Source organism: Phlebotomus papatasi, chromosome 2 (genome assembly GCF_024763615.1).
Source record: "Phlebotomus papatasi isolate M1 chromosome 2, Ppap_2.1, whole genome shotgun sequence".
NCBI lineage: Eukaryota > Metazoa > Arthropoda > Insecta > Diptera > Psychodidae > Phlebotomus > Phlebotomus papatasi.
Window position 1 is genome coordinate 14,763,419 of NC_077223.1, and position 25,348 is coordinate 14,788,766.

Below are 25,348 nucleotides of genomic sequence, written 5' to 3' on the forward strand. Positions count from 1 at the left end.
AATAAAAAAAAACAAGCATATTTTTTTATAAGAATTGTTTTATTATTTATTAAACTTTCATTAATTTGCTTTATATTTTTTTGTTTGATAAGTAAATTTTAAATTTTATTAAATTTTCTCTCCTTCGTCACTTTATAAAAAATTTACTTTAATATAAACCTTTTTTTTAATTAATTTTATAATTTTTTTCTCAATTATTTTGCAAATAACTTTTGGTATGAATTCAAATTACGATTAAAAATTTGTTAAGTCGTTTTAGGAACACGTTAAGGTGTCTTGATTAAATTATTTTCTTTATCTTTAATTTTCTCTGCAGTTTCTTTTATTTATATCTTTCTCAAAGGATTGCAATTCTGTTTTTTGTTTTCTGTATATTTCATTTTATCGTACTTTGATAGTGCATTATAATTTTTCTTCACAAATAAATATACAATTTTTTTTTTATCTTGCAACTATATAATTATCATTTTATGTAGCAATTTTTTTTCTACTAAAGAAAAATAAAATTGTAAAAATTGCCTTAAAGTGCTGCTCAGATAAAGAAAAAAATAAAATAAAGTTACGAAAATACCTTCGAGCGGAAGTTTTTATTCTGAGAACCTTTGAGATTCAGCAGCTTAAATTATCTTCCGCTACGCAAACCTTAAATAATTCGTTGGATGAGTGGTTTTTTCTTCAGTTTTGTTTCACTTTTTTTTTAGCTTAAGGATGAGGAATCATGGTCAGTTTGGTGGTTAATTTAAGAGGAAGATGGGTTGTGAGAGGATGGTTTGTGTGTTAGTCTTAACCAGAAGGTAATTAATTAGGGATTAGTATCAAACCTTCTTAAAGGTTCGATCCTTAATTAAACAATCATTTCGTGTCTTTTATGAGCTGCTCAGCTACTATCTTTTCCTTTCGTTGTATTACTGCTTCATCGCTTCGTTGCCGAGTGCGTTGAGGACGTTGTTGTAGTCCTCTTGGTCGATGACGCCGTCGAGAGTCGGTCGACGCTCGAACGAGGCGGCGTCGAGGACAAATGGAAGGGCGCTGAACCCGATTGTCTGCAAGAAAAATTAAATAAAAACTTATTAATGGTTTAATTTAAAATTTCCCTATTGAGTTTTATCGTCTCAAATCTCTGGGGTACATTGGGTAGTTGTATGGCTTTGGTACCATAAGCATATCACTTATTCAATATGAAAAGGGATTGCGATAATAAAAAGTTTATCTAGTAAGAGATCCGTAGATTGGCATATCAAATCAAATTATGAGCAATATACTTCTTCCGTTGCGTAGTCATTTGTAACAAATGCAGATATCCCAGTTGCTGCTCCAATCCACGAGCTATCGACCTAAGCAAGTGTGTAACCAAGACTTTAATAAGGAAAAGGGGCTAAATTTGAAATTATAACAGCTCGTATTTGACGAGAATATTTTTGAAGTATTTATCCTAAAAAAAAAAATTCAAACGCATAGCACAAGAAGTGTAGGCTAACTGTATGGAATGTCGGCATAGTTGCATATAAGCGTCAAGGTCTTAATTTTGAAATGTAATTTTTTTTAAAATAGGGTGAAATGTGGAAAGCGAGACAGTTTGGAAAGTTGGACAAAGGCAGTGTGGAATGTAGGACACCTCCCTAAAAACTTGATAATAAATCAATTAAATATTTCAATTTTCGATAAAAGATTTTTAAACCTAATTTTGTGATTATTTGAGAAGTTTAAAATGCAAAAATCGTTATAAAACAATCAAAGGGTGACTTACAAGAAAAAATTAAAAAATGTATTGCATGCATGATATTCATACAGCAAACAAAAGTTTGTTGCCTCAAGTATGTTCGGGAAATTAGGTGCAAAAAATGATAGAAAAAAATACTTTTTAAAATTTTTCTTTTTGCAAATTAGTTGTCTGTAATCCGTAGATATTATTTATGTATTTCGGAAACACCGAATACATTAATAAGATAAGAATAAGTACCTCATTACTATAATATTTAATTATTTTATGTATAACCTTTCGTGATTTTCCATAAAATTTGGCAATTAACGACGCAGATTCATTCCGACAGTATCTCTGGACGCTTTTTAACTTCTTTTTAACACACTTTTTAACTCCTTATAACTTGCCATTTTAATCTAAATTATGAATTATCAAAAAATAGATTATTTCTAGTTATTTATCATCACTTTTATACACATGTATTTACCATTGACAACTTTGGAAATGTCCAAACCCACCATTGGCCTCTCAAATGATATAAACTTAAAATATAGCCGGTTTACTTTAAGTTCGTTGCATGTTTTTGACCATTGTGAGTAACATTTCAAATGGGGCAACAAACTTTTGACGCATGAAAAATGAGCAACTTTTAGAAAACAATTATTTTTTGTATGAAATAAAATGAAATAATTTTTTCGGAATACATAAATAAGATCTATGGATTACAGGCAACAAATTTGCAAAAAGAAAAATTTTAAAAAGTAATTACTATTTTTTGCACCTAATTTCCCGAACATACATGAGGCATCAAACTTTTGATACCTACTGTAACCTTAACACGGTTGTTGTCTTTGTTTTTTATGGAAGTTGCTAGGAAAATATCAAAGTGTTTTGCTTTGATTTTTCGACATAATTTGTGAAATAACTTTAAAAAAGGACTTAACTTTAACTTTAAAAAAGGAGAGAAAACTGATTTAATTTCGTGTTGCATTCAAAACAAGTTTTATGAAATCTTGGACACGTTGATTTTGTGAATGAATTTGGTGGTTTTGTGCAATGAAATCATCTCAACAAGGAAGACAAAGATCCTTAAGTACCCGGAGAAATAGTAGCAACAGCAGTTAGTAGCTGATAAGGAGAAAATCTCGTGGAGAAAGGCTGCCAAGATTTTCAGATTCCGAATACCACTTTTTCTGACAGATTGGGTAGTAAATATCGCAAAAACATCTGGAGAAAGACAAAGAGGAGCCTCTACAGAACTCCCAAAGCAAGTGACAAAGGACGGGCGGATTGGGTATTGAAGTGTGCTAAAAAATGGCATCCGCTTTAAAGCTATAATTTGCTGGACAGCGCGAGGAGTCTGTGAAATTTACAGAACCTCCTTTTAGTTGGACGTCCAGGAAGTTCTTGGTAATTAGGATTCAATGTGCACGTATACGCAGAAAACCCTCAACAATTGATTTTCTACACGTTTCGTATAATATTTTGTCATTAATATCACAATGTCCTTCTTTCCAAAAGTTTTTGTCCCACTTTCTAAAATTTTGTCCATCTTTTAAAAATGTGTTGTTTTCTAATTTGATTGAATATTCTAATTAATTAGTTTAAAATATCTAATAGAAACTGTTAAGATTCTGTTAGAGTATTTCACAAGGAATTTCATGATACAAAATAAATGAAAAAAATAAATATTTATTCGGCTTAACCCATTCCTTACCATGGTATTATACATCATACGCAAATTGAGTGATTTTAGATGATTTATTTCAGGGCAATTAATATTCAAATTTCTGTCGGGAATGGATTTTTAGTTACTTTAGTCCTTCAGTTACTTGGAAAAAATAACTAGACAGAGATGAGAATACATTTTGTTGTTCTTTTCTCGTTTCACGGAAAGTCATGCAAAAATTTTGGTCAAAATGGCGGACGGAAAATTCGACATCCCATTGAATTTGTTAAAATTGTCCTTCATCCTCTTTCCTAATTTGAATTCTGGTTGCCAATGTGTTTTCTTTGATAGTTACTCTATCTAAATCAATAGAGTTTGTATTAGGGTAGAGTCAGTACTTTTTCGCCAGTAAGCACTTTTTCGCCACCTACAAATAAAATCACTTTTTCAGGGAATTATGAGCTCCTGGAACTACGAAATGACAATTACTTCGTAACCTCTAGTCCAACGAATCAGAAAACCATAACTGGTACTCCACCGACTAGATTATTTGCAAGTTAATTGAAGAAATTGTCGACAAGGTGAACAGTCACCAAAAAAATATGGAGTTCTTAATAAACTTGTCAACGCTCAGACAAATTGTCTTGCAATATTTTATGTTTTTGCAGTAGGGGGAGGCTTTGATGTTTCGCACATACGCTACCATCGGACACTTCGAATTTCTCCGGTATTACTTTATAACTTTCACTGATGGCTATATATTTTAGTAGCTAGTCTTAAATCACACCTTTCCTGAAAAAATTGGGAGTCTAATCCTTTTCCCCTAGTTTTAGGAAACAAAAATTAAAAACAGGTCCAAAACTGTAATTTTGCTGTGCAATATTTCATACGATTGTGCAGAATTAATATCACTTTTCTGAAAAACTACTATCACAGAGGGTAGAAGGGTTATTAGGAATCAGATTTAAGTAAAAATCTTTTGGGCTGAACAGGCACTTTTTGTGGGTGGAACAAAATTCACAAACTTGACTCAGATTCATCGATCGCACATAGAAGACATGGCTTCTCTCACATTTTCCAAGAAACTTCATTTTAGATGCGATCCCTCATATTCACATCTATTGTAATCTACCGATTTGATCCACCACTAAAAAGGAAAACTTAAAAATCGTAAAGTTGATAAACAAGAAGTAATTTGACTCAAATAGGTTGCAGTTGAGTAATTATTAAGCAATTTTGGATTTCTTTGATATAAAAATATTTTTCAAGCTTGCACAAACTGAATGTGCAATGAAAGAATCACATCTGCAATAAGCTCATACAGTTTACAACTGCTTTTTGACAATCTTTGACATAACCTCACTATTGTGTTGTTTTGCATGACAAAGAAAAGAAATTGTCCGTAAGAAGATGTTTTGTGAAAATTTTAGCTTGTTCACCTGCTGAAGCTCAATATCTGTGCTAAATCCCGATTCCTGCAGCTGCAGGAACAGAGAAATCTTCAATGATGCGCATTCAAACGTTTTTGTGCATATCCGGCTCCGTGGAGGAATGGTGGAATCTTGTGTGGTATTCTCGCTTGCTGAGTTTTAGTCAATTTTTAGCTTTAAAAACTTATTGATTCGTGTAAATTTGGTGATATTTGGACTTTTCAAGAAAGTATTCATCAGATTTAACCGTTTCCGGAGTGAAATTCTCGTAGAATCAAGCAAAAAAATGGTTTTTAATGTCAATAAAACATCTCTCAGAAAAGTTCCAAAAAAGTGATATTAAAATGTTTTATTCCTTATAAAAATGGTTTAATCAAGTAGATTAGAGTTCCCTTTAAACAATGATGTGCAACTTTTAGTGTCCGGTGCAAAATTTACGGTGAAAATGGGGTGTTCAATGATGGCGTGAATCGTGTGCGATAATAGAAACTTGATTCATCTATCGGACAAATCGCCATTAAATTTTCATTTTCCTCTGGAGGAAAATCTAAGGATTTCCTGGGATTTTGTTTGGTGGGATTATGAACCTTATAAGTAAGACATTTTTTTGGCATAGTTGGAGAATCCATACGGTTTGCATGGTAGTCAGAAAAACTCACTGAACTTGAACATCATTTTTGTGTGCGAAAGTTCAAAGCCTCCCCCTACAGTATTTGATATTTTTTCACTGAAAGTCACTTTGATATTAACTAAGCTTCGCTCTAATATCATTATTTAATAATGTTTTCCAAAAAAATAAAGAAAGTAGGTGAGATTGTTAAGAATCTCACCTAATACGGATGTGGTGAAATAGGGCTTACTTTTTTCGGTTGTGTAAGTACTTTTCGCCACTCATTTTTCCAAGCATTTTACAAGTGGCGCACCTCGCGGAATTTAGTTGAAACAGACGTAATTGTCAATTTATTTTTGTCGCAAACAAAAAATGTGCAAAAAATCATTCGAAATACTCTAATAATTGTCTAATATAGGTGTTAAATAAGAAAAGTACTGTGCAATGTACTTTTGCGGGTTTTCGAAAGCTGCTGTTTCTTAAAAATCAATTAAAAACAAGTGGCGAAAAAGTGCTTACACAGTGGCGAAAAAGTGTTTACAAAGTGGCGAAAAGTACTGAAACATGCATTGTTGCAGGAAATGTATTTTTTCAACTAGATGCCCAAAAATTCCCGGAAAGTCTCCTGGTTCATTAGAGAGACAATGCTTCAAAGCACTTGTACAGAAAATTTCTTTTTATTTCGACAAAAATTGTAAGAATTACAAGGGTACAAAACCTTAAGGTGGCGAAAAGGGCTTACTCTACCCTAAATTAATGTACAGAATTTAAATTCAGTGACCGTTAAGACGCATGTTTGAGGGCGACTCCACGCGGCCTCATAATAGATAAAAAAATTTTCTTTTCAAAAAATTCATCTATTAATCTGTAGAAAACTAATCCCTAAATATGAACATTTAATCTCAAGTATTTCTAGTACATTGACTGAATGTGTTAAAAATGCATTTGAAATTAAACTTTTTCTTAAGTGTCCACCTTTCCACAATTCACCCTAAATTGATTTTTTTTGTTACTTCTTATTGAGGAGTGCTGCTTGGAATCATTGTAGATAGTTTATCGTTTTTGTTTTCTCTAAAATCACTCTTAATACATTTTTAAAATGAATGAAATTATAGACATAGCTTTGGGTAATATTTCGGCCACCTAGATTCCCATTGTTCCTTTCCCTTCCTGAATTTTTCCAAAGTTTTTTCACATCATACCGTTCGCCGAAACGACATTATTATTTTTTTTTAATTTTGTAATCTTTATAATATTAAAAAAAAAGCTAAAAAAAGTATGGAAATTTGACAAACAAAAGAAGTGGCCGAAATTGTAAGCTGGCCGAAATTTGGTACACCTCTTCTGATTAAAAGAAAAAGTCAGGGGGACTTAATTTTTTATCGAAAGCTCTTAGTCCCAGCTATAATTTACTAAAATTTGAGATCGATCGATGCCATAGGGGCTGAGTTATTGAGAAAACAAAATTTGGGGGTATTCCAAAATGTCTGACATCACCAAAGAATTATTTTTTTTTAATTGTCTTTGTAGATTTTTCTCAATCCATATTTCAAAATTGTTTCTTTTGAATAAAGATAAGGATAATCATTTTATCTGTGGAAGGTTCGACACAATTTTCTTGATTTTTCCGAAAAGTGCAGAATAATTCTTCCAAAAATATATTCATAATTAAATATGAAGCAAGGGGAGAAATGGTTTCATTTGCAAAATTATTCTTACCTTTCCGAGGGGCTCAGTAGAGGTGTTCCATTGGATTTTGGCGTTGATGTGCCACCGAAACGTGACACTCTCGGATAGGAAGAGGTTGGCGTCTGTCTCTGAGGAATTCTCGACGGCGTCGCGTCGTCTGATAGAAAAAAAACAAGGAAATTAGAACGCCTTAGACATGATTCCTCAGTTCTTCGTGATTCTGAAGTTAAGTATTTTACTCACCAGATCCATCGAGTGATAATTGTGATCCCTGTCGCGATGGTGGTTTAGATCCTGGACGACTCGATGGCCTCGAGCCGGGCTTGGAATTTTCCCTTGATCCGGGAGTTCTATAGAATCAAATGAAGTGTTAATTAATTGAAACAATTTCGGTTTGGTAAAACAGACAAAGGACACTCACCTTAGAGATGGTGTGCGTGAGGAGAAACGCCTTCCAAGTCCGGAAGAACTCTCATTATCGCTGAGAGAGTCAGGAGTTGACGCGGACAAGGATGATCTTGTTGGACGTGACATCGCCACAGAACGTTGTGATCTTTCGCGGATCTTTTAAAAAATAAGTAGAAAAAAATGATGCATGATTCAAAGATGCTCAGAGATATTATTTATCTAATAACAAAAACGCTGTTCAACAAAAAAATTAAAAGATTAACAACATAAATATTAAAAAAATAAAGAAAAATATTTTGCTTTTATAAGCTTTGTTAGGAATATTTTGATCGTTTCATTCCATTGTATCCCTAAACTTGTCATTCTGGTAACAAAATAATCAATTTTTCAATATAAAAAGCTCTCAATTTTGAGATAGAACACTATGGAATACAAAGATCAATTTGTCTTTTTGGGTATACAGGTTTGCTGTAAGCATATTCAATTGGATTTCGATTAAAAATATAAAGCATTGTTTTCTTGTTATTTTTTGCTAGCACTGTGTTCATATTTGAAATATAATAATTTATTTAGGACAATATTAGCTTAAAATATTTTTTGTCACTGTCATGAAAATAATAATAATAATAATATTACTAAAATTCTGTGCAGAATTTTGAAATGAACTCACTTTCTATTTAACATGAGATTACTGTGTTAATTCTGACCCAGAAAACTGGTTAATCTGTCTCTTTTTAGTAACATTCTTGCCTAAGGACATTTAAGTCTTGGAAGAATGTGTGCCAATAGAAAGAGGATACCATTAAAAACTTAATGAAATTTTATTGGCTCTTAAAGTGTTATTAAATAAACAACTTTCACTTGTTCTTTGAATTAAAAATTTCAGATGTGTATCATAAAAATATGTCCTGGAGGGGAATTCTGTTACGATATGACAATGTCATATGACAAATTCAAGTGTTTAAACGGTTAATTCGGCAGTACTAATCGAATAACCGATTCATGTCAATCACTAAGACCTTCATGGACTTCATAGAGCCTCTTGCAAAGACCATTATACATCTGATCTTTAGTGTTATCCTGTTTTCGAATTTATTATGAACATTTGTCATATGACATTGTCATATCCTTACAGAATTCAAACAAACTTTTATTTCACTTTACATTTCAAGTTTTATTTTTTGGTTAAAAAAATAAAACGTGGTTAAAAAGAAAATGGTTAAAAGGAACGATAGTATTGTATTTCCTTGCTCCGCCCACAATTAATTTTTAATTGCGCCTCATTAAGAGACTATGTTTAATTGAAACTAAAATTTTTGAGTTTTATAATCGAGTAGTATCATAAGATCTTTTTTTTTTTAAATCAATATTACAGAAAGATGAAAACAGGCCCAAAAGAATCGCTAAAAAATAGGCCACGCCCTCTTGTGATTTTACAAGTGGCTTATGACATCACAAAATTCTCTTTTGGCCTAGCACAAACTCAAAATCTTTCGGAAAAGCTTTAAATACTTAACAAATTTATGAGTTTGATCTTGAAAAATCCATAAAAAGGTCACAAAATGACCTTATAAGAACAAACAGATTAAAAAAATCACACAATATAATTAGCGGTATAGTGCTCGCTGTATGATACAAGATACAAGTGTTGCGAGTTCGACTTCTTTTTTAAAGGCGTATAAATTACATCCAAGGAGCTTTTATGTATTGAATTTAACAGGGCGTGAACTAACAATCTCATATATTAGGTGAGATTCTTAACAATCTCACCTACTATTTTATTTTATGTTTATTACTATCATTGAAAGGTTTAAGAATTAATATAATTCTAAGAGGCGTGGCTTACTTTTCAGAAAAAAATGAATGCAAATAAGGCTAAGGGGACAACTGAGGGTAGTTTACACATAGTTATAATGTATCCCTTTGCTAAATTTCAAATTCAGGGTATAGATTTTGAAAAGCATGTGATCGAGAATATTTCCCGGCGAGGCTTAGTTAGCAAGATAAATATTTTTTCTTTACAAATGTAAATGGGGAGTATTTCATTCTAAATGATTAACAAAAAATTAAATTTTATCTGAAAAAAATCAAAATGACCAGGAAAAAATTAAAAATGAACAGAAAAAATAAGATGTAGGGTAAAGTGGTACAAATTGGACAATGGTACAATTTGGACAGGGCTTTTTGTCTTGATAAATTTAGTACTTCATTTTTATTTGTATATTTTTAATGCTTTAGTTTTATAATTTGGTTTTTTGTGCTTAAAAACAAATTTTGTACTGTATTTATCAAGAAAAAAACCATGTCCAACTTGTACCGGCGAATTGTCCAACTTGTAACACTAATTCCAAATTATAACGCTTTACCCTAGTCCGTAAAAAATATAAATTGACCAGTAACAAATAAAATTAAAATTTAACCATGTGTAAAATTGAAAATGAGAATTAAAAAAATCAAATCGAAGTATTCAAAATTAAAAGTGATTAGCAAAAAATGATAATGAGCAGTAAGAATAATCAATTTCATTAGTAAAAAAATAGTTTCGGTTGAGCAATAATAATAAATGATGGTACAACATTCCATGAAGGAACAGGGCCTTCCCGCAAGAGAATTTTGGTTGAGTGAAACAAGAAAATTCAAAACTTATTGACCGATTTTTATTTTTCACTTACCAAATCGATTATATTTTACTGATTATTTTTACTTTTTTGTTGAATATCCTATTATTCTTCACAGACCAAATTGCATATATTTACTGACCATTTCTATTATTTTACTGCTATTTTTTATTTATTTTTTGCTTACTAACTTCTATTTTACTGAACATTTTATTAATTTTTCTTATTTATTATTTCTTATTGTTGGTATTATTTTTTTGCTAACTACATTATATTTATTTTTTTATTGCTCAATATTTATTTTTGCTTAGGAGAGAGTGGGGCAATTTCACGCAGCTCAACTTTTTCCAGAACTCATTTACTAAAAGAATATGAATCATAAACTAAGTATGTTCTGTTAGTTTCTTTTGACTTTATTTTCAAAAGTATTGCATGCATGAAATTACCCTACCCTCCCCTACCATTTTACTAATCTAGTTTAATTTTTACCTTTCGATTTTATTATTTTACTGACCTTTTTTTTTAATAAAATTCTGCTTTTCTAATTTTGTCTATTTTTCTTTAAATTTTATAAGGGGAAGTGGGGCACCTCTGAATGTGGGGCAGCTTTGAAATTGACATTTTTCTCCTATGTTTAAATGGAAATGAGCCATTTCATAATGTAATTTAGCTTCTTAATCTGTTTGTGCAGCTAAATTATATCACGATAAGGCTCAATTTTATTTAAAAATATGTGAAAAATTCTAATTTTAAACTGCCCCACTTTCCCTTACTGGTCATATTCTTTACTGCTCATATTTTAATGTTTTTACTGACGAAATTTAATTTTTTGCTGACAATATTTTTTTTTACTAATTTTATTTAAATTTATTTTTAATAATTAAATTTAATAATTTAACCCTGCAGTATTGATCCAAAATCGGTGAAAATATTACCCTTTTTAGGTGTATTAGGGGTTAAAGTTACCCTTTTCTATGTTAATTTTACCCTTAAAAAGGTGTAAAATTAACATTAAAAAACGTTGATATATTTTTACACCTAAAATGTGTTAAAGTTATGTGAAAACAAAGTTAATCGCACCCTCTTTTTTCTCAGTGGAAAGTCATGACAGTGACTTACAGCGCAGATTAGGTATAGCATTTGCTCAAAGCTTGCATCCATTGTGGTAATATTATAGCAAGAAATGCATTGTAAATTTACCAATTTGCGCGTTGTTAATTTTATCTTTGCTGCAGAACTGAGAGACTAAACAAAAATAGAATAATGCTAAACCAATTTAAAAAAAAAATCGTGTGAGAAGCAGTTAAACTTACCCAGTGCGTGGAGGGATGACAATGGGGCGCGTGTGGACTTAGAGACGTACTCCAGGCGTCTCCGCGCAGAAAGAGCGTCCCACCGGCGCCCATGTGAAGCGGAAATGCGCACGGTACTTGCTCTTGTGCCCTCAATCGCTCAAATATTGGCATCAACTCGGCCAAATGCTCATCGACTGTGTGTCAGTTGTGTATTTAGAATTTATCCAAATGTCAAAAGACAATCTCTTTATAGACTCTTTATCATTTTTTTTTCTTGTAATACTTCTTTTTTTTGTGGTGGAATGGGATATTGAATGGGACAAATGGAAAAGATAATATTTGTCTCACGATTTACTGAATAATGATTGATCAATGGTGTGTCTTCGTGTGTATACAGAAAATGATCATTTAATTGTCTATATTTTCGTCTGATGCCTCACGACTACCAACATTCTTTTTTTGTTTTTTTTTTTAAACTATTTTTCAAGTTTTATTTCTCCTAATCGAAGAAAAATTGTGCGCTTTATTCCTATTTTGTGCATTTGGAATTATAGAAAAGTTTTGGGGAAGTACCCAAGAGATAGGAAAAGGATATAATTCAGTCTAAGAAATCCACCCAAAAAAACAAAAAGATTTTCTTTCAACCGAGAAGAAAGTCACAAACTAAGAAGGATATTTTTTACTATTCACTCCTTTTCTTCAATCTCAATATCAGTAGATCAGAGTTGAAAAGGCAATAGCGTAGAGAATTTTGATAAAAGAAATACAATTCCAAGTTAAATTGAATAACTAAAATTGTAGCTTTCAACTCTGATCAATTGTCCACCTACCTTAAGATCCTGATGCTATATTTCCTCCAGAATTTACCATATTTTATCAGTGTATTTTACATAATTCCCGCCACCGTGAAGAGTTAGAAAGTATTTTCGTAATTTTTGTTCCCGAAGGAATAAGAAAGAGAGAAAGGTCAAAAGACTTGAATGTTACCTTCATGATGGGTCCTTGGCTGCTCAAGATTGGCGAGGATGCACTCGAATCCTGAGCTCCAGGCGTCGAGAGACGTGGCCTGAATGCCGCCATACTCTGTGATACGCCGTCCGCCAACGTAAACTGCTCCCTCAATTCCACATTCGTTCGACCCTTGGCTACATTCAATTGCAAATAAAAAGGACATTTTTTGTCTGGCTTTTTTCACAACATCAAGACATTTCTCTTTTTTTTTTTTTTGAACACATTAAAAGTGTCAAAAATACAATACAAAAAATACTAAATAGAAAAAAATAACTAGCATTTTTCATTGCGCAAAATTAAAACAATAAATAAATTATAATGTCACACAGAAAATTAAGTTTGTGGCGTATTTAAAGGGTTTTTTCTTGTCTCTTCAGAAATTTCCCATAAAAGAAAATTAAAAAAAAAAAATTGTTAAAGCATTCTGAGGCATTATTTTTTTTAGCGTGCAAATATCACATTAATCACGCAATTAATAACAAGTTAATTAGCTTTCAAACACCTCATTTTCTCATCGTGTTATTTTTTTCCAGTGTTTAAGCAAGTCAAACAAAATTAAAAATCTGTTGGTGTATTTGGCAAAGTCTTCCACTGAAATTCGTCTGAAGTCAAAATACGATTGGCTTCTATTTAATTAAAACAATCATCAAAAGATCAACTTTGTATTTTTTTAAATACATCTAAAAAAACATCAAGCAATTTGCAAACATTTGTGAAAGAAAATAAAGATCACAAAAAAAATCAAACACTTGAAAAACCGAAAATGTTAATTTTTCTCAAACAACATTTCTTACCTCTTTTTCCCCTCAACATTCATTTTTTTATGACTATTTTTTTTTAAACTACAAACGGAAATTTACGAAAGAAAGAAGGAAGAAATTTTAGAAGTAATCGTTTGTGCGTTTTCACATAGAACTAATTAGACATATTTACAAGGTGATAAAAATGACCTTTGAACTTTTTCTCTATACAAAGAAAATATTGAAAAATATCATCGCTTGCATCGACCACTGCAGTATCTACACTTGATGCAAACAAATGACAGAAAAGTCGTGTCTTGCATGAAATACAGATACAACAGAAATTCAGGGTTGATGCAACCGACGATATCTTCTAATCACATTTCCTAATTTGTATTTTAGATCCAAAAAACGAAATTCTTAATCTCCGTATTATAAATTCATTAAAAAAACTAGAGGATCTACCTGATTTTAATATAATAAATTCTTTCTAAATACCCTAGATACGGGTAAACTTTCCACCCTTGGTACTTATTCATTATTGAAAGATTAAAAATTTACTATGTTTTCAAGTGGCGTAGGTTATGTCTAGAAGAGGATCTTTTGAGATTGAAAGATTCTCCAATTCTAGCGTTTAAGCCTTTAAGGACGATTGGGTCACCGGTGACCCAAAAATTATTTTTTTCCCTACGATCTTCTAAAGTTATGCTTTGCTCTAAAAAGTCAGAAAAAGTGATTTTTTTTCTGACCTCCGATTTTTGACCTTCTCGTCCTTAAAGGGTTAAAAGGAATCAACACTTAAGCGTATACTTCGGGAGAGAAAGTCATTAAGACTTAACAAAAAAACATTGTCAAGAGAGAGACATCTGATTAATTCCAGTCGTCAAATACAAACTGGTAAGAATATGTAAATAAGGTAAGCTTTTCTTTAATTCTATAACATAATGATAGTATAACTGAATGGACATAAATAGATCGAGTCGATAAAGACCAACCGTAAGCGCTAGAATTAAAGAAAAGCTTACGAAGAGCAGGAGTACACAACAAAGTCACCCGCATCTACGGCATTTAAGTGATAAAACTCCCGTATTATTTTTTAAACTGACGTATTAAAAAACAAATTGAAAGCTGGACACCAATATCTCTTTTGAAAGCGGTAGTGTAAAGATATCAATTCAGAGTGAAACTCCTCAATTCTTCAAAGCTTTCGGCGTATCAGTGGCTACAGTGTCTTTTTCATTTGACGAAATTTAGCGATAAAAATTATATTCAGTCAGTAAATGTATGGAAGACACAGAACAAGTTACTCAACTTGTACCTCCTTAGTGTAATTAAGTAAAATATGCAATAAAAATCTCTCCTCTCTAGCCACTGATGAAGGTATGCAGTACAGTATGCCAAAAGCTTTTTGGAAAACTGAGGAGTTTCACTCAGAAATTGATACCATCTCACTAAGGCTTCCGGAAGGAACATATGGTGTTCTGCTTTCATCTTACTTTACGGAGTTATAATCTAGGAGAACGTCTAAAATTAGCGTGAATTTTTTGTGACTTTGCTAATCAATCGATCAATATGAACTTTTCAAGGATTATTACATATGTCTTGAGGAACAAAAAATAATTTTTTATTTCAACTTTAAATACAAAATGGCAACACAGCAGTGCGTGGACTCAGGCAGGGACGATATTGGTCGATATTTTTGAGGCTTGGGGTTCTCCACGGCGAGCAGTAGAACTGAAGTAATTTTCATTGAATTGACTTGAAATTTTCAGGGCAGCTGCTTAAATAGATTCTCTAGAGAAGTTCATAGGATTTTTAAGAGCGATAAACAGTTACATTTATTATAAATAATTAAAGTCAATTTTTTGGAGAAAAAATCACGTTTTTTTCAAGTTGCTGCCAAAATAAAATCAATATTACTCCATTATCCTATATACTTCTCTAGAGAATCTATCTAAGCAGCTGCACTTTAAATTTCAAGTCAATAGGATGAAAATTACTGCAGTTCTACTGCTCGCCGCGGAGTGCCTCAAAAAAATCGACCTCCAGTGTGCATACTGCACTGGTGCGTTGCATTTTGTAAATAATTTCTTCCCTAATTTTATTAGTTTATACGCCAAATAAAGCTTATTCCAGATGAAGTCAAAGAACTTGGATTGCTTCCAAAAATATGATTGAAGCGTCATTTACGACTGCTTGAGGGATTTCTCATGATCCAAAAAGTTCTCGGGCACTAATTAATTGTCTTTTAGTGAAGTTTTAGGAAATTACAAAAGTTTGGCAAAAACTAGAAATACAGATGGATCGATTTTTTATTTTCGTGGAAGCTAATAAAAACTGAAGAATTTCCCTTTTTGTGGTTCCTTACGAATTAAATTTCCTCTAATTTTTATTGTGAGAAATTTTCATCAAAATGAAGCTTTTTGAAATAAATCTTTTTCACATGTATTTGTAATGGCCTGTGCATACGTAATATAGGAAGTTTCCGTCTACATTTGGCACATTGAATCAAACTGTTTAGGTACGGCTGTATAATGGCAACTACACACTAGAGAAATTTATGTCCATATTGAAGATTTTTCCTAGACAAGCGTAGATAATTTGCTTCAATATGGACATAGATTTCTCTAGGTTGTAGAGGCCATAAGGGAAACTCAAAAATTTTTCAATGTCAAATATGGACATAAATTTCTCTAGCTGTACACACTAGAGAAATTTATGTCAATATTTTACATCATTGAACAAATTATTTTGACGATTTACTTCATTATCCTAAATATTGATGAAAACCATGAAAACTTCCTATAATAAAAGTATGTAGCAGCCATCATAACCTCTACATAATAGCGCTAACATACTAGAGAAAATTATGTCCATATTTGACAGGTTTTCCTATACAAGCGTAGGAAATTTGTTTCAATACTGATATAAATTTCTTTAGTGTGAGAGATCATAATGGAGAAATTTATGTCCATATTTTACAGTTTTCTTGTGTAATGTGTCCTACATAAGCGTAGAGAATTTGCTTCAATATGGACATAAACTTCTCTAGTGTGTAGAGGTCATAAGTTTTTATAGGGAAAACTGTCAAAATTTCTTCAATAATTCCAACCATGGACATAATTGTTTCTAGTATGTAGAGGCCATCGCGTCAAATTACATTATTTTGACGAACACTTCTCACAATGCTTAGAGGTCTTAAAATCAGTCGACCAACTTTCAGTAATATCCCAGAAATTCTTTCCATAATCGTTGCTTGACAATCTCAATCAAATTTGTCAAATTGTAGATTCATTTTCTATCCTGTTAAACCAACAAATCTTTCAACAAAATAGCTATTTTAGGAGTAGAGAAAATTAGTCAGCTAAAGTATTTAGGAAACCTTAGATAACCCTCCAATATAAAGCGTAAGAGTTAAATATTCAGTTCAAAGTCACCTCCCCATGCATTTATCACTTCTATTTTGTGTAAATTGTAATTATATTTAGCAAATTATTTAGCAGAGAGAGAGTGGTATTTGGAATTAAATGACCATTTCTTGTAAAAATAAAAATAAATTAAAGAATTAATCACTTGGGTGTTTCTCGTCCAAAATCATTAGATGGAAAAATCTGTTAATATGAATTATTTGGGGTTTTAGGAATTGGATTTTTATCATCTTATCTGGATTGTGTAAAAATGTGAAATTGGTGTATTTTTTTGTGTTTTTTTTTCGCTTGTGTGAAGATGATATTTTGAAGGTAGCACAATGAAAAAAGAGAAAAATATATATATAAATGATTGGAAGAAGAAAAATGTTACCTCTGCAGGGATCATTCTTGACGAGGAACTCATCGAGAGCTACCCATCCTCCTCCCACACGAACCATCACAGTGCTCCGGAGGATTCTCACCAGGCGCAGTTTCTGTGAGTCTCCAAACTGCGATGAAAAATGAAAAGGATGATTTTTTTTTTATTGAGAAAAAATACTTTGTGGTGGATTTTCTGAACGTGATGATGATGATACTTACTCGATACTTTCCTTCGCCAACCTGGAAGACACGGAACTTCTGGCGACACGTACAGAGCATCACCAGTCGTTTCACTTCATCGTGTATCTTGTCGGAATCTGTTGCAGGTTTCCTCTCTTGCCAATCAGGTCGCAAAGCTGCAATGAATTCCTGCCAGTCAATCAAACCTTCGCCATTCCTGTCAAACAGATCAGCCACAGTTTCCATTTCCAGGCGAGATGTTGGGAATTCTAATGAAATTGCCAAGAATGAATTAAATTTCTTGATTTTCACCTCGGATCACACTCAAAATTAACTCACTGGTTGAAATAATTCCATCGATAAAGACATCCCTTGGGATGAGCCCATTGTTGTCCTTATCCATCTTCCGGAACAGATCTGTCAGCCGAGACTTCTTGTGATTGTTGTACTTGAGGAATCGCTTCCTCCACTCATCCCAGCTGAACTGTTTCACCCTCTCGACATCCTGGAGATAGAGCAGATGATCATGCAATCGCTTCTGCCTCTCCCAACACATCTGCCACACAATTCTCCACTGTTCCCAAAGTGTCTGAGCCCGTGGGGACCTAAATTGCATATCAGCGGAACTCGTGAGGAATCGTGGCCCAATATGTGGTAGTCTGTCTTTTTCGGGTGTCTGATCCCTACTCTGACTGGACTTTGCCAATCGTCCGCGACTCTGCTTTCTCGCATCTTGAATTGTCGTTGGTTTGGGCTTGCACACAACTTCAACTTCCTGCTGGCGTGCAGCAATACTCTCCATGAACTCTTTATGCTGCTCAATGAGACGCTCAAGTGGCGGAATCTCATCAGGCAGAGGTTCGTGTTGCAGTTCAAGAAGGCGATTTTCGAGACTACGCAACCACGCCAGAAGGTTATCAATGGTCTCATCGAGATCCTTGAGGGACTTAAGGTAAATCTCGAGCTTGTCTTTGCGTCCTCGTGCCCATTGCAGAACTTCGTCCCAGCGTGATTCAATTATTGTAATCCAATTCTTGATGATTGGAACAGCTTCAGGATGAGCCTTAGCCAGGATTCTTTGCACCAATTACAACAAACAATTACATTTTTTTTCCCAGAAAATACCAATAATAAGCCATGATAAACTCATGGAAGCTGAGATTCTTTACAACAAAGATTCTTTACTACTTTATGTCCATATTGAAGCAAATTGCCTACGCTTTTGTAAGAGAAACTCTTCAATATGAACATCCGAAAAAATAAAAAATAAAATAAAAAATAAAAAATAAGAAATCCGAAAAATTTAAAATAACATTCCGGAAATGTTAATTTTTCCCTAAAGTATTGATCCGAAATCGGTGTAAATATTACCCTTTTTAGGTGTATTGAAGGTTAAAGTTACCCTTCTTTCATGTTGATTTTACCCTTAAAAGGTGTAAAATTAACATTAAAAAATTTTGAAATATTTTTACACCTAAAAAGTGTTAAAGTTATGACGAAAAAAAGTTAATCGCACCCTCTTTTTTCTCAGTGTAGAGACCAATAGACACGAAACTTTCCTCAGTGGTCACATTACTTCTTTTTCTAGATTAGTGTTTTTTTCTAGACTTATGATCTCTACACATTAGAGAAATTTATGTCCATATTGAAGCAAATTCCCTACGCTTGTGTAGGAAAAGCTCTCCAATATGGACATAAATTTCTTTAGTGTGTAGAGGCCCTTATATTGTAAGTTTCAAGGACTTATCCAGATTCATTTTAATTTGAATAAATTCACAAGGTTCTTTACCTCTGCACATTATGAAAAATTTTCGTCAAAATGAAGTTTTTTGACACATTTTGGAGCGATTTTACGTGAAAATATGCAAGCTGTTCAAGCGGTTTACTCAAATATTGACCAATTTGAAAAAAAAAAATTTGAAGTACAGTAGACTCTCGCTCAATCGGGCGAAAAATTTTGTTGACAATTTTCATGTTTAATTATGAAGCTAATTTGCTCAAATTCGCTATAGATCTTCCTATTTTATCGTGATTCTTTATAATTGAGCGCTTTTTGTGGAATTTACAAAGGCTTTGATGCCCAAATCTATCGATAAACCGGATGACATTTCGCTCCAAATGCTCATTTGAGAGAGAGTCTACTGTATACCGTTTGCATAAATTCCAATAAATCATTTTAAAAACGATAATTTTTTTTCCAGTAAATCGCGCCAAAACGAAGCATTTTGAAATTAATCACAACAAAATTCGTCAAAAAGAAAGCATCTTGAAATAATTCACTTATACCTGGGGATGTAAATTGCGTCAAATTGAATCATATTGAGATGAATAATGTCAAAATTTATCGAAAGGGACTAGCTTGAAGTAAATGACTTGTTCACGTGCACGTAAATGGCGTCAAAATAAAGCATATTTTGAAGTATTGACGTCAAAATTCGCCAGAATTGAGAAATTCGCTGTAAATCACATCGAAATTTGGCAAATGGAACATTTTGAAGTAAATCAAGACAAAGTCATCCAAAAGAAGTATTTTGAAGTAAAAATTTGTACATGTGCATATCAGCTTCGTCAAATTAAAGCATATTGAAGTGAAAACCTCTCGCCTATCTCGAGTAATTTTTATCGAAAATTCCATTTTTTGACAGAATTTTGACGTTTTCACTTAGTATCACTGCTGGCAGTTTCCTTCCTAAAGGCAATTTTTGACGAAAATTGCTCATTATCTGCATAGGCCACAATTGCCTCTACACACTAGAGAAGTTTATGTCCATATTAAAGCAAATTCTTTACGCTCGTGTAATAGAAACTATTCAATATGGACATAAATTTCTCTAGTGAGTAGAGGCCATAAGTCTTAATGAAATTCGTCAAAATGAATCATTTTGAAGAAAATCACGTTAGCATTTATCAAAATGGAGTAAGGAACTTTTTTTGTACAAATGCACGTACATTGAGTCAAAATAGAGCATTTTGAATTAATTTTGTCAAAACTCGTCAAAATTGAGCATTTGTATATAAATCATATAATAAAAATTCGTTGAAAATTTTACATTTCGAAGTAAGTCATGACAAAATTCGTCAAAAAGAAGCATTCTAGAATAAATCACGTCAAAAAGAAACATGTTGAAGTAAATCGCCTGCACATATCTACATATATTGCATCAAAATAGATAATTTTAAATGAATGGCGCCAGCATTTATAAAAAAAAATGTAAAAAAAACATTTTGAAGCAAATATCTTCTGTATTTGCACGAAAACGCATTGAATTTTTAGCATATTGAAGGAAAATCCTTCGAAATTCGTCAAAATAAAGTATTTTGAAGGAATCACGTCGAAATTCGTCAAAAAAGAAGCATACTAAAGGAAAGTGCCAGTACACATACAAAGATATTGCATCAAAATAGAGCATTTTGAATGGTGCCAAAATTAGTCAAAAAGCATCTTGAAGCAAAGCTTTTTTTTGCATTTTCACATAAAATCGAATCAAATTGAACAATATTGAAGTAAATCACGTCGAAATTCGTCAAAATAAAGTATTTTAAAGGAATCACGTTAAAATTGGACAATATAAAGCACATTGAAATGAGTCACGTCTAAATTCGTCAAAAAGAGCAACTTAAAGCAAATCTCTTTTTTATCTGCAAGTAATTTGCATCAAATTGGAACATATTGAAGTAAATCACGCCGAAATCCATCAAAACGGAGCATATTGAAATAAGTCACGTGAAAATTCGCCATGAAGAAGCATGTTTAAGTAAATTGCTTGTACATATGAACTGAAATCGCGTCAAAATTGAGCATTTTGTATTAATTTCGTCAAAATTCGTAAAAATTGAGCATTTTGACATAAATGTCGTTGAAATTCATCAAAATGGGAAGCGTAGAAGTAAAGCACGGCAAACTTCGTCAGAAAAAAGCATCTTGAAGCAAATATCTTCCGTATATTCACGTAAATCGCATCAAATTGTAGCTTGTAATGAAGTAAATCTCATAAAATGCGTCAAAATGACCAATTTTGAAGTAAATTACGTCAAAATGGGGTATTTTAAGTAAATCGCTAACACATTATGCATGAAAATTTCTCACAATGTACACAAGCCATACATTTTTAATTTAAAATTATTATTAAACAAATCTTAACAAAATAAAATAGGTGATAGTTCATTTCTCGTGATTTTTGATCACCTGGATATTTTGACAATGATCAATTTCTGATAATTAGAATCGGACTTGGCTGTTAAAAAAATATTTCCAAAAAATATTAAGGATCTTTCTCAATCTTTCGCCAGTTCAAATTTCTAAAGTCCAGCTGGAAAATAGCTTTAGTATTTGATTTTTGTCAAAACCGCAAGTTGATATCTTTCACCGTTTTTTCTCTCTAAAATCTCAGCATTGATCCGAAATCTGTGTAAATATTACCCTTTTTAGGTGTATTAGGGGTTAAAGTTACCCTTTATCATGTTAATTTTACACTTAAAAAGGTGTAAAATTAACATTAAAAAATGTTGATATATTTTTACACCTAAAAAGTGTTAAAGTTATGAGGAAAAAAAGTTAATCGCACCTTCTTTTTTTCCTCAGTCTTTGCATCTCAAATGCAAATAGCTCTTTTTTTGTAAAGAATAACAGCTCAAAACTTGAATAAGAAAACAAATGCATCACTTACCTGTGTGCCAAATCGAGAGTATCCCTCTTGTTAATTTCCTGCTCTCTCAACTCCTTGAGGAACTGCTCACTTTCACGCAGCAATTCCAAACTCTGGGCTTCGTTGTTCGGAGCTGAGGCAAATCTCAGTTTCTGCTCAGCTTCACCCAACCACTCTAGCAACATGTGAACATTCTTGTGCAGTTTCTCAGCTTCCCTCTGGGCATCTTCCAGTTTGGCACTTCTTACTCTCGCCAGATCCTGCACTTCTTCCCACAGCGACTGCAATTCTGTGAGATTACCAGAAATATCTCTATTGTCGGCTGTCGCTTCGAGTTGTCGTCCCGTCTTGAGGACACTCTGCATTTGGGATGATCGACTGTTGAGTTCACTCTTTAGAGCATTGTGGGCATCAATGAGCTTAGATACTGTATCCAAATCACCGTAAACTGGTGTATCACTGGACAACTTCACTTTAGACTTCCTCAGCCATTCGAGAAGTGCATGGAGCGCCTCGGAAAATTGACCAGAAAGCAAGAGAGTCTCCTCAAGTTTCCTCTGACGATCTGTCAGAACTGAACAAACTCGTGTCCAGAGTTCCTTGAGTTCTCCCAACATCTTCGTTAAGGCAGGTTCATCACTCTTGGGAGCACGTTCCTTCAATTGCTTCCCATTTCTCATCACAGTGTCATATTGCCCTTGACGCTGAGAAACATTCCTCTGGATCTCTTGCAGACGCTCAAGGCACCTCTTGGCATTTGTGGGCTTCTTCGATGCCGCCAAATCAGCAGTCAGGGTATTAATGGCATCATCTGCCTCCCTGAGATATTGCACTAGACTGAACCAGGCATCATAGAATTCCTGAGCCTCTTTGTATCCATGATCCAGAGCTCGGGTTCTCTCAGAAGTCTTGGCCACAACCCGTTCCCAGCGATGCTGAACGGACACCAAAAGATTCTTTATCAGAATTACATCTTGCTTCTGACTGAAATACTTCAGATGTGTTCCCTTCTTATCCAACAGCAGCATGGTTTCTCTGTGATTTGACACATCCTTCTGCAATTCCTTGTGATCCTCCATTTGCTTCTGAATTGTCTCCAAAACCCGTGAAACAGGACCGAGGTTCTGTAGTGTTTTCTCTGTCTTTGTCAACCATTCATTGAATTGCTGAAGGGCATCATGGAATTCTGTGGCTTCCTTCAGGGCAATCTCAAGTTTAATCTTCTTGTCCGACGCTCTAGCCAGAATGGCATCCCATCGCTGTTTCAGCGTTCTCAGAATATGCTGAAGATTGTTGGACGGTACTTTGAGTTCATTCTGTTTCTGAATGTATTCCTTGCCTTGTGACAGTAGAGTTTCCACTTTCGGCCGCGTCTGTTCCAATTCTGTAAACACCTCCATGAATCTCTGCAATTGTTCAGATGAAGTCTCCGGAAGACCTCCAACGGGCTTACTTGCTCCAATAACAGCATCAACATCTCCAAGGTAACCCAACATATCCTGAACATCTGCAAAATATCTCTGCGCCTCTTTGAGGTACTCTTCAAGTTCATGCTGTCGATCAGATGCCTTTTGCAGTAAATTAGACCATTTCCTGTTCAATGTTGACAACTTATCCTTGGTCGTTGAAGCTTCATGGGAAGCCTTATTGGACTCAATAAGATGCCTTCCGGCGTCATTTAGAGTATCAACTGAACTCTTATGTGCCTGAATATCATTGGCCACAATCTTCAATTTAGCCAGTTCAACTTCAATCAACTGTGGATCACCCAAAACAGGTTTAAGCTGATCCAGTGTCTCAGTTGTGCGTTCAATCCAAACCAGGAGTTCATTGAGGGCATGCTGGAATTGTCCCAGATGCAAAAGTGCATGCTCCAAATTCTTCTGCCTCTCCACCATGTTATGCAAGAGATTTTCCCATCTCCTATTTACACCATTCAACAGATCCCTAATGGACTGAGCCTGCTCAGTACCTGTCTTCTCTGTCAACTCCATCGCTTGCCTATTCAACGAATCAACTTTGACCATGTACGGATCAACGTGATTCTTGAAGTTCTTCAATTGCTCAATTTGCTTCTTAACAGCATCCACATCTGTTCCAATGGGTCCTAGTTTCTTGAATTTCTCCTCATACTCATTCAAGAAGTCTGTGACACTCTTCAGAGTATCATAGAACTCCATTGCCTTCTCCATGGCATCAATGAGGTTCTCCTCTCGCTTGGCATAGAGCACTGTGATGTTATCCCAAGCACGATCGAGATCTTCGATGTGCTTCTTGACTTCGGGCTTCTCAGGTTCTCCACAGAGTGACATGAGTTTATTACCAGTCTGCCTAACATCTTCCACGCGTGGTTTGGTCTTATCGATGTCATATCTAAGTTAGGGAATTAAAAAATATGTTTTCATATACAATCACACTAGGAGTACTAGCGTAATACTCCCACGATCGGTTCCTAGATAGTACAAGATCACACGAATAAAGTTAATTTGCAAAATCGAAAGTGTACATTAAAAACATTATGTTAAAATTGTCGGTAAACGCATAGCATATAGGACGCCACAAGGGACCGAGGCCAAACCTATCTCGGCTTCGATCTTCAATCGCACTCCGTTACTCCATGAATCGATAATATAACTAAATTGAGGAACAAACGACGTGATGGAGGCGGTGGTTTAGAGTTTCGAGCTTTAGGGTGTAAACTCCCAGGCATTTTAACCCTTTAAGGACGATTGGGTCACCCGTGACCCAAAAATGAAATTTTTCCTACAGTCTTACAAAGTTGTATTTTGCTCTAAAAAGTCAGAAAAAGTAATTTTTCTGCCCCCAATTTTTGACCCTCTCGTCCTTAAAGGATTAAACCCGTCACGGTTCCCGGGGAGATTGCTACCCTGGTGCCCACTACGAAAGGCACAACCGCCGCGGAGGTTGCTCCGTATGCATCGCGGACGGTGGGTAGCAGGGGCGTGTATTTGGTGATTTTGTCTTCCTCTCCTCTATTAAATCGGTACTCATGGCGAACTATTACATCGACCACGAAGACCCCTTCCCGGTTCTTTACCACCAGGCTAGAAATTCTCTAACTCTGTGAACACTTTCACGATTCCTAGAAGTTATTCTGTAATTTTGCGTGAAGCAGAGAAGGGAACTGTGTTGAAATTTTCATTAAATTTAACGGCGTTATCACACTTGCACATTAAAATTTTAATGTGATTCACATTAATCGTCGCTGGTGAGAGTCCTGAGTCATTGTCGCTGAGAAATAGCATGAACGACGTCCGCTTGCGAGACGCAGTTACAGCTAAAACCCTCCCAGGGCGTGAGGGGAAGAGACGGGGAAGCCACAGTCACAGCGGAGGAAGAGGAGAAAAATGCACACAATTCATGAGCAGTAATGGAGAAACTGTCACTAGGTGAAACAGAAGGGCGCAAACCTAGTCTTTTAATGTTGCTCCAGAGAGTTTTTGGGGGAAGCTTTAGATTTAGGCAACTATTAAAGTGCTTAGTATTTGAACAAAATAACTATGGAAAACTTTAGAATTGAGTATTACAAAGGATGTAC

At 34.0% G+C, this 25,348-nt stretch overlaps 1 protein-coding gene across 11 annotated transcripts in view; it reads right to left on the minus strand.

Moving 5' to 3' along the window:
* LOC129802704 (dystonin) overlaps positions 1–25,348 on the minus strand; it is a 150,580-nt gene that overhangs the window by 48,299 nt on the left and 76,933 nt on the right. For 7 of the 11 annotated variants that reach the window (XM_055848729.1, XM_055848726.1, XM_055848724.1 and 4 more), the window contains 9 exons: positions 21,811–24,162; positions 17,483–18,219; positions 17,183–17,412; positions 16,974–17,091; positions 11,440–11,615; positions 7,522–7,664; positions 7,344–7,450; positions 7,131–7,257; positions 21–1,043 (listed from right to left, as the gene is read on the minus strand). In XM_055848729.1, coding sequence (XP_055704704.1) covers positions 914–1,043; positions 7,131–7,257; positions 7,344–7,450; positions 7,522–7,664; positions 11,440–11,615; positions 16,974–17,091; positions 17,183–17,412; positions 17,483–18,219; positions 21,811–24,162 — 4,120 coding nt within the window. In that variant the 3' untranslated portion in view covers positions 21–913. The other 4 variants (XM_055848727.1, XM_055848730.1, XM_055848731.1 and 1 more) reach the window with 4 other exon arrangements.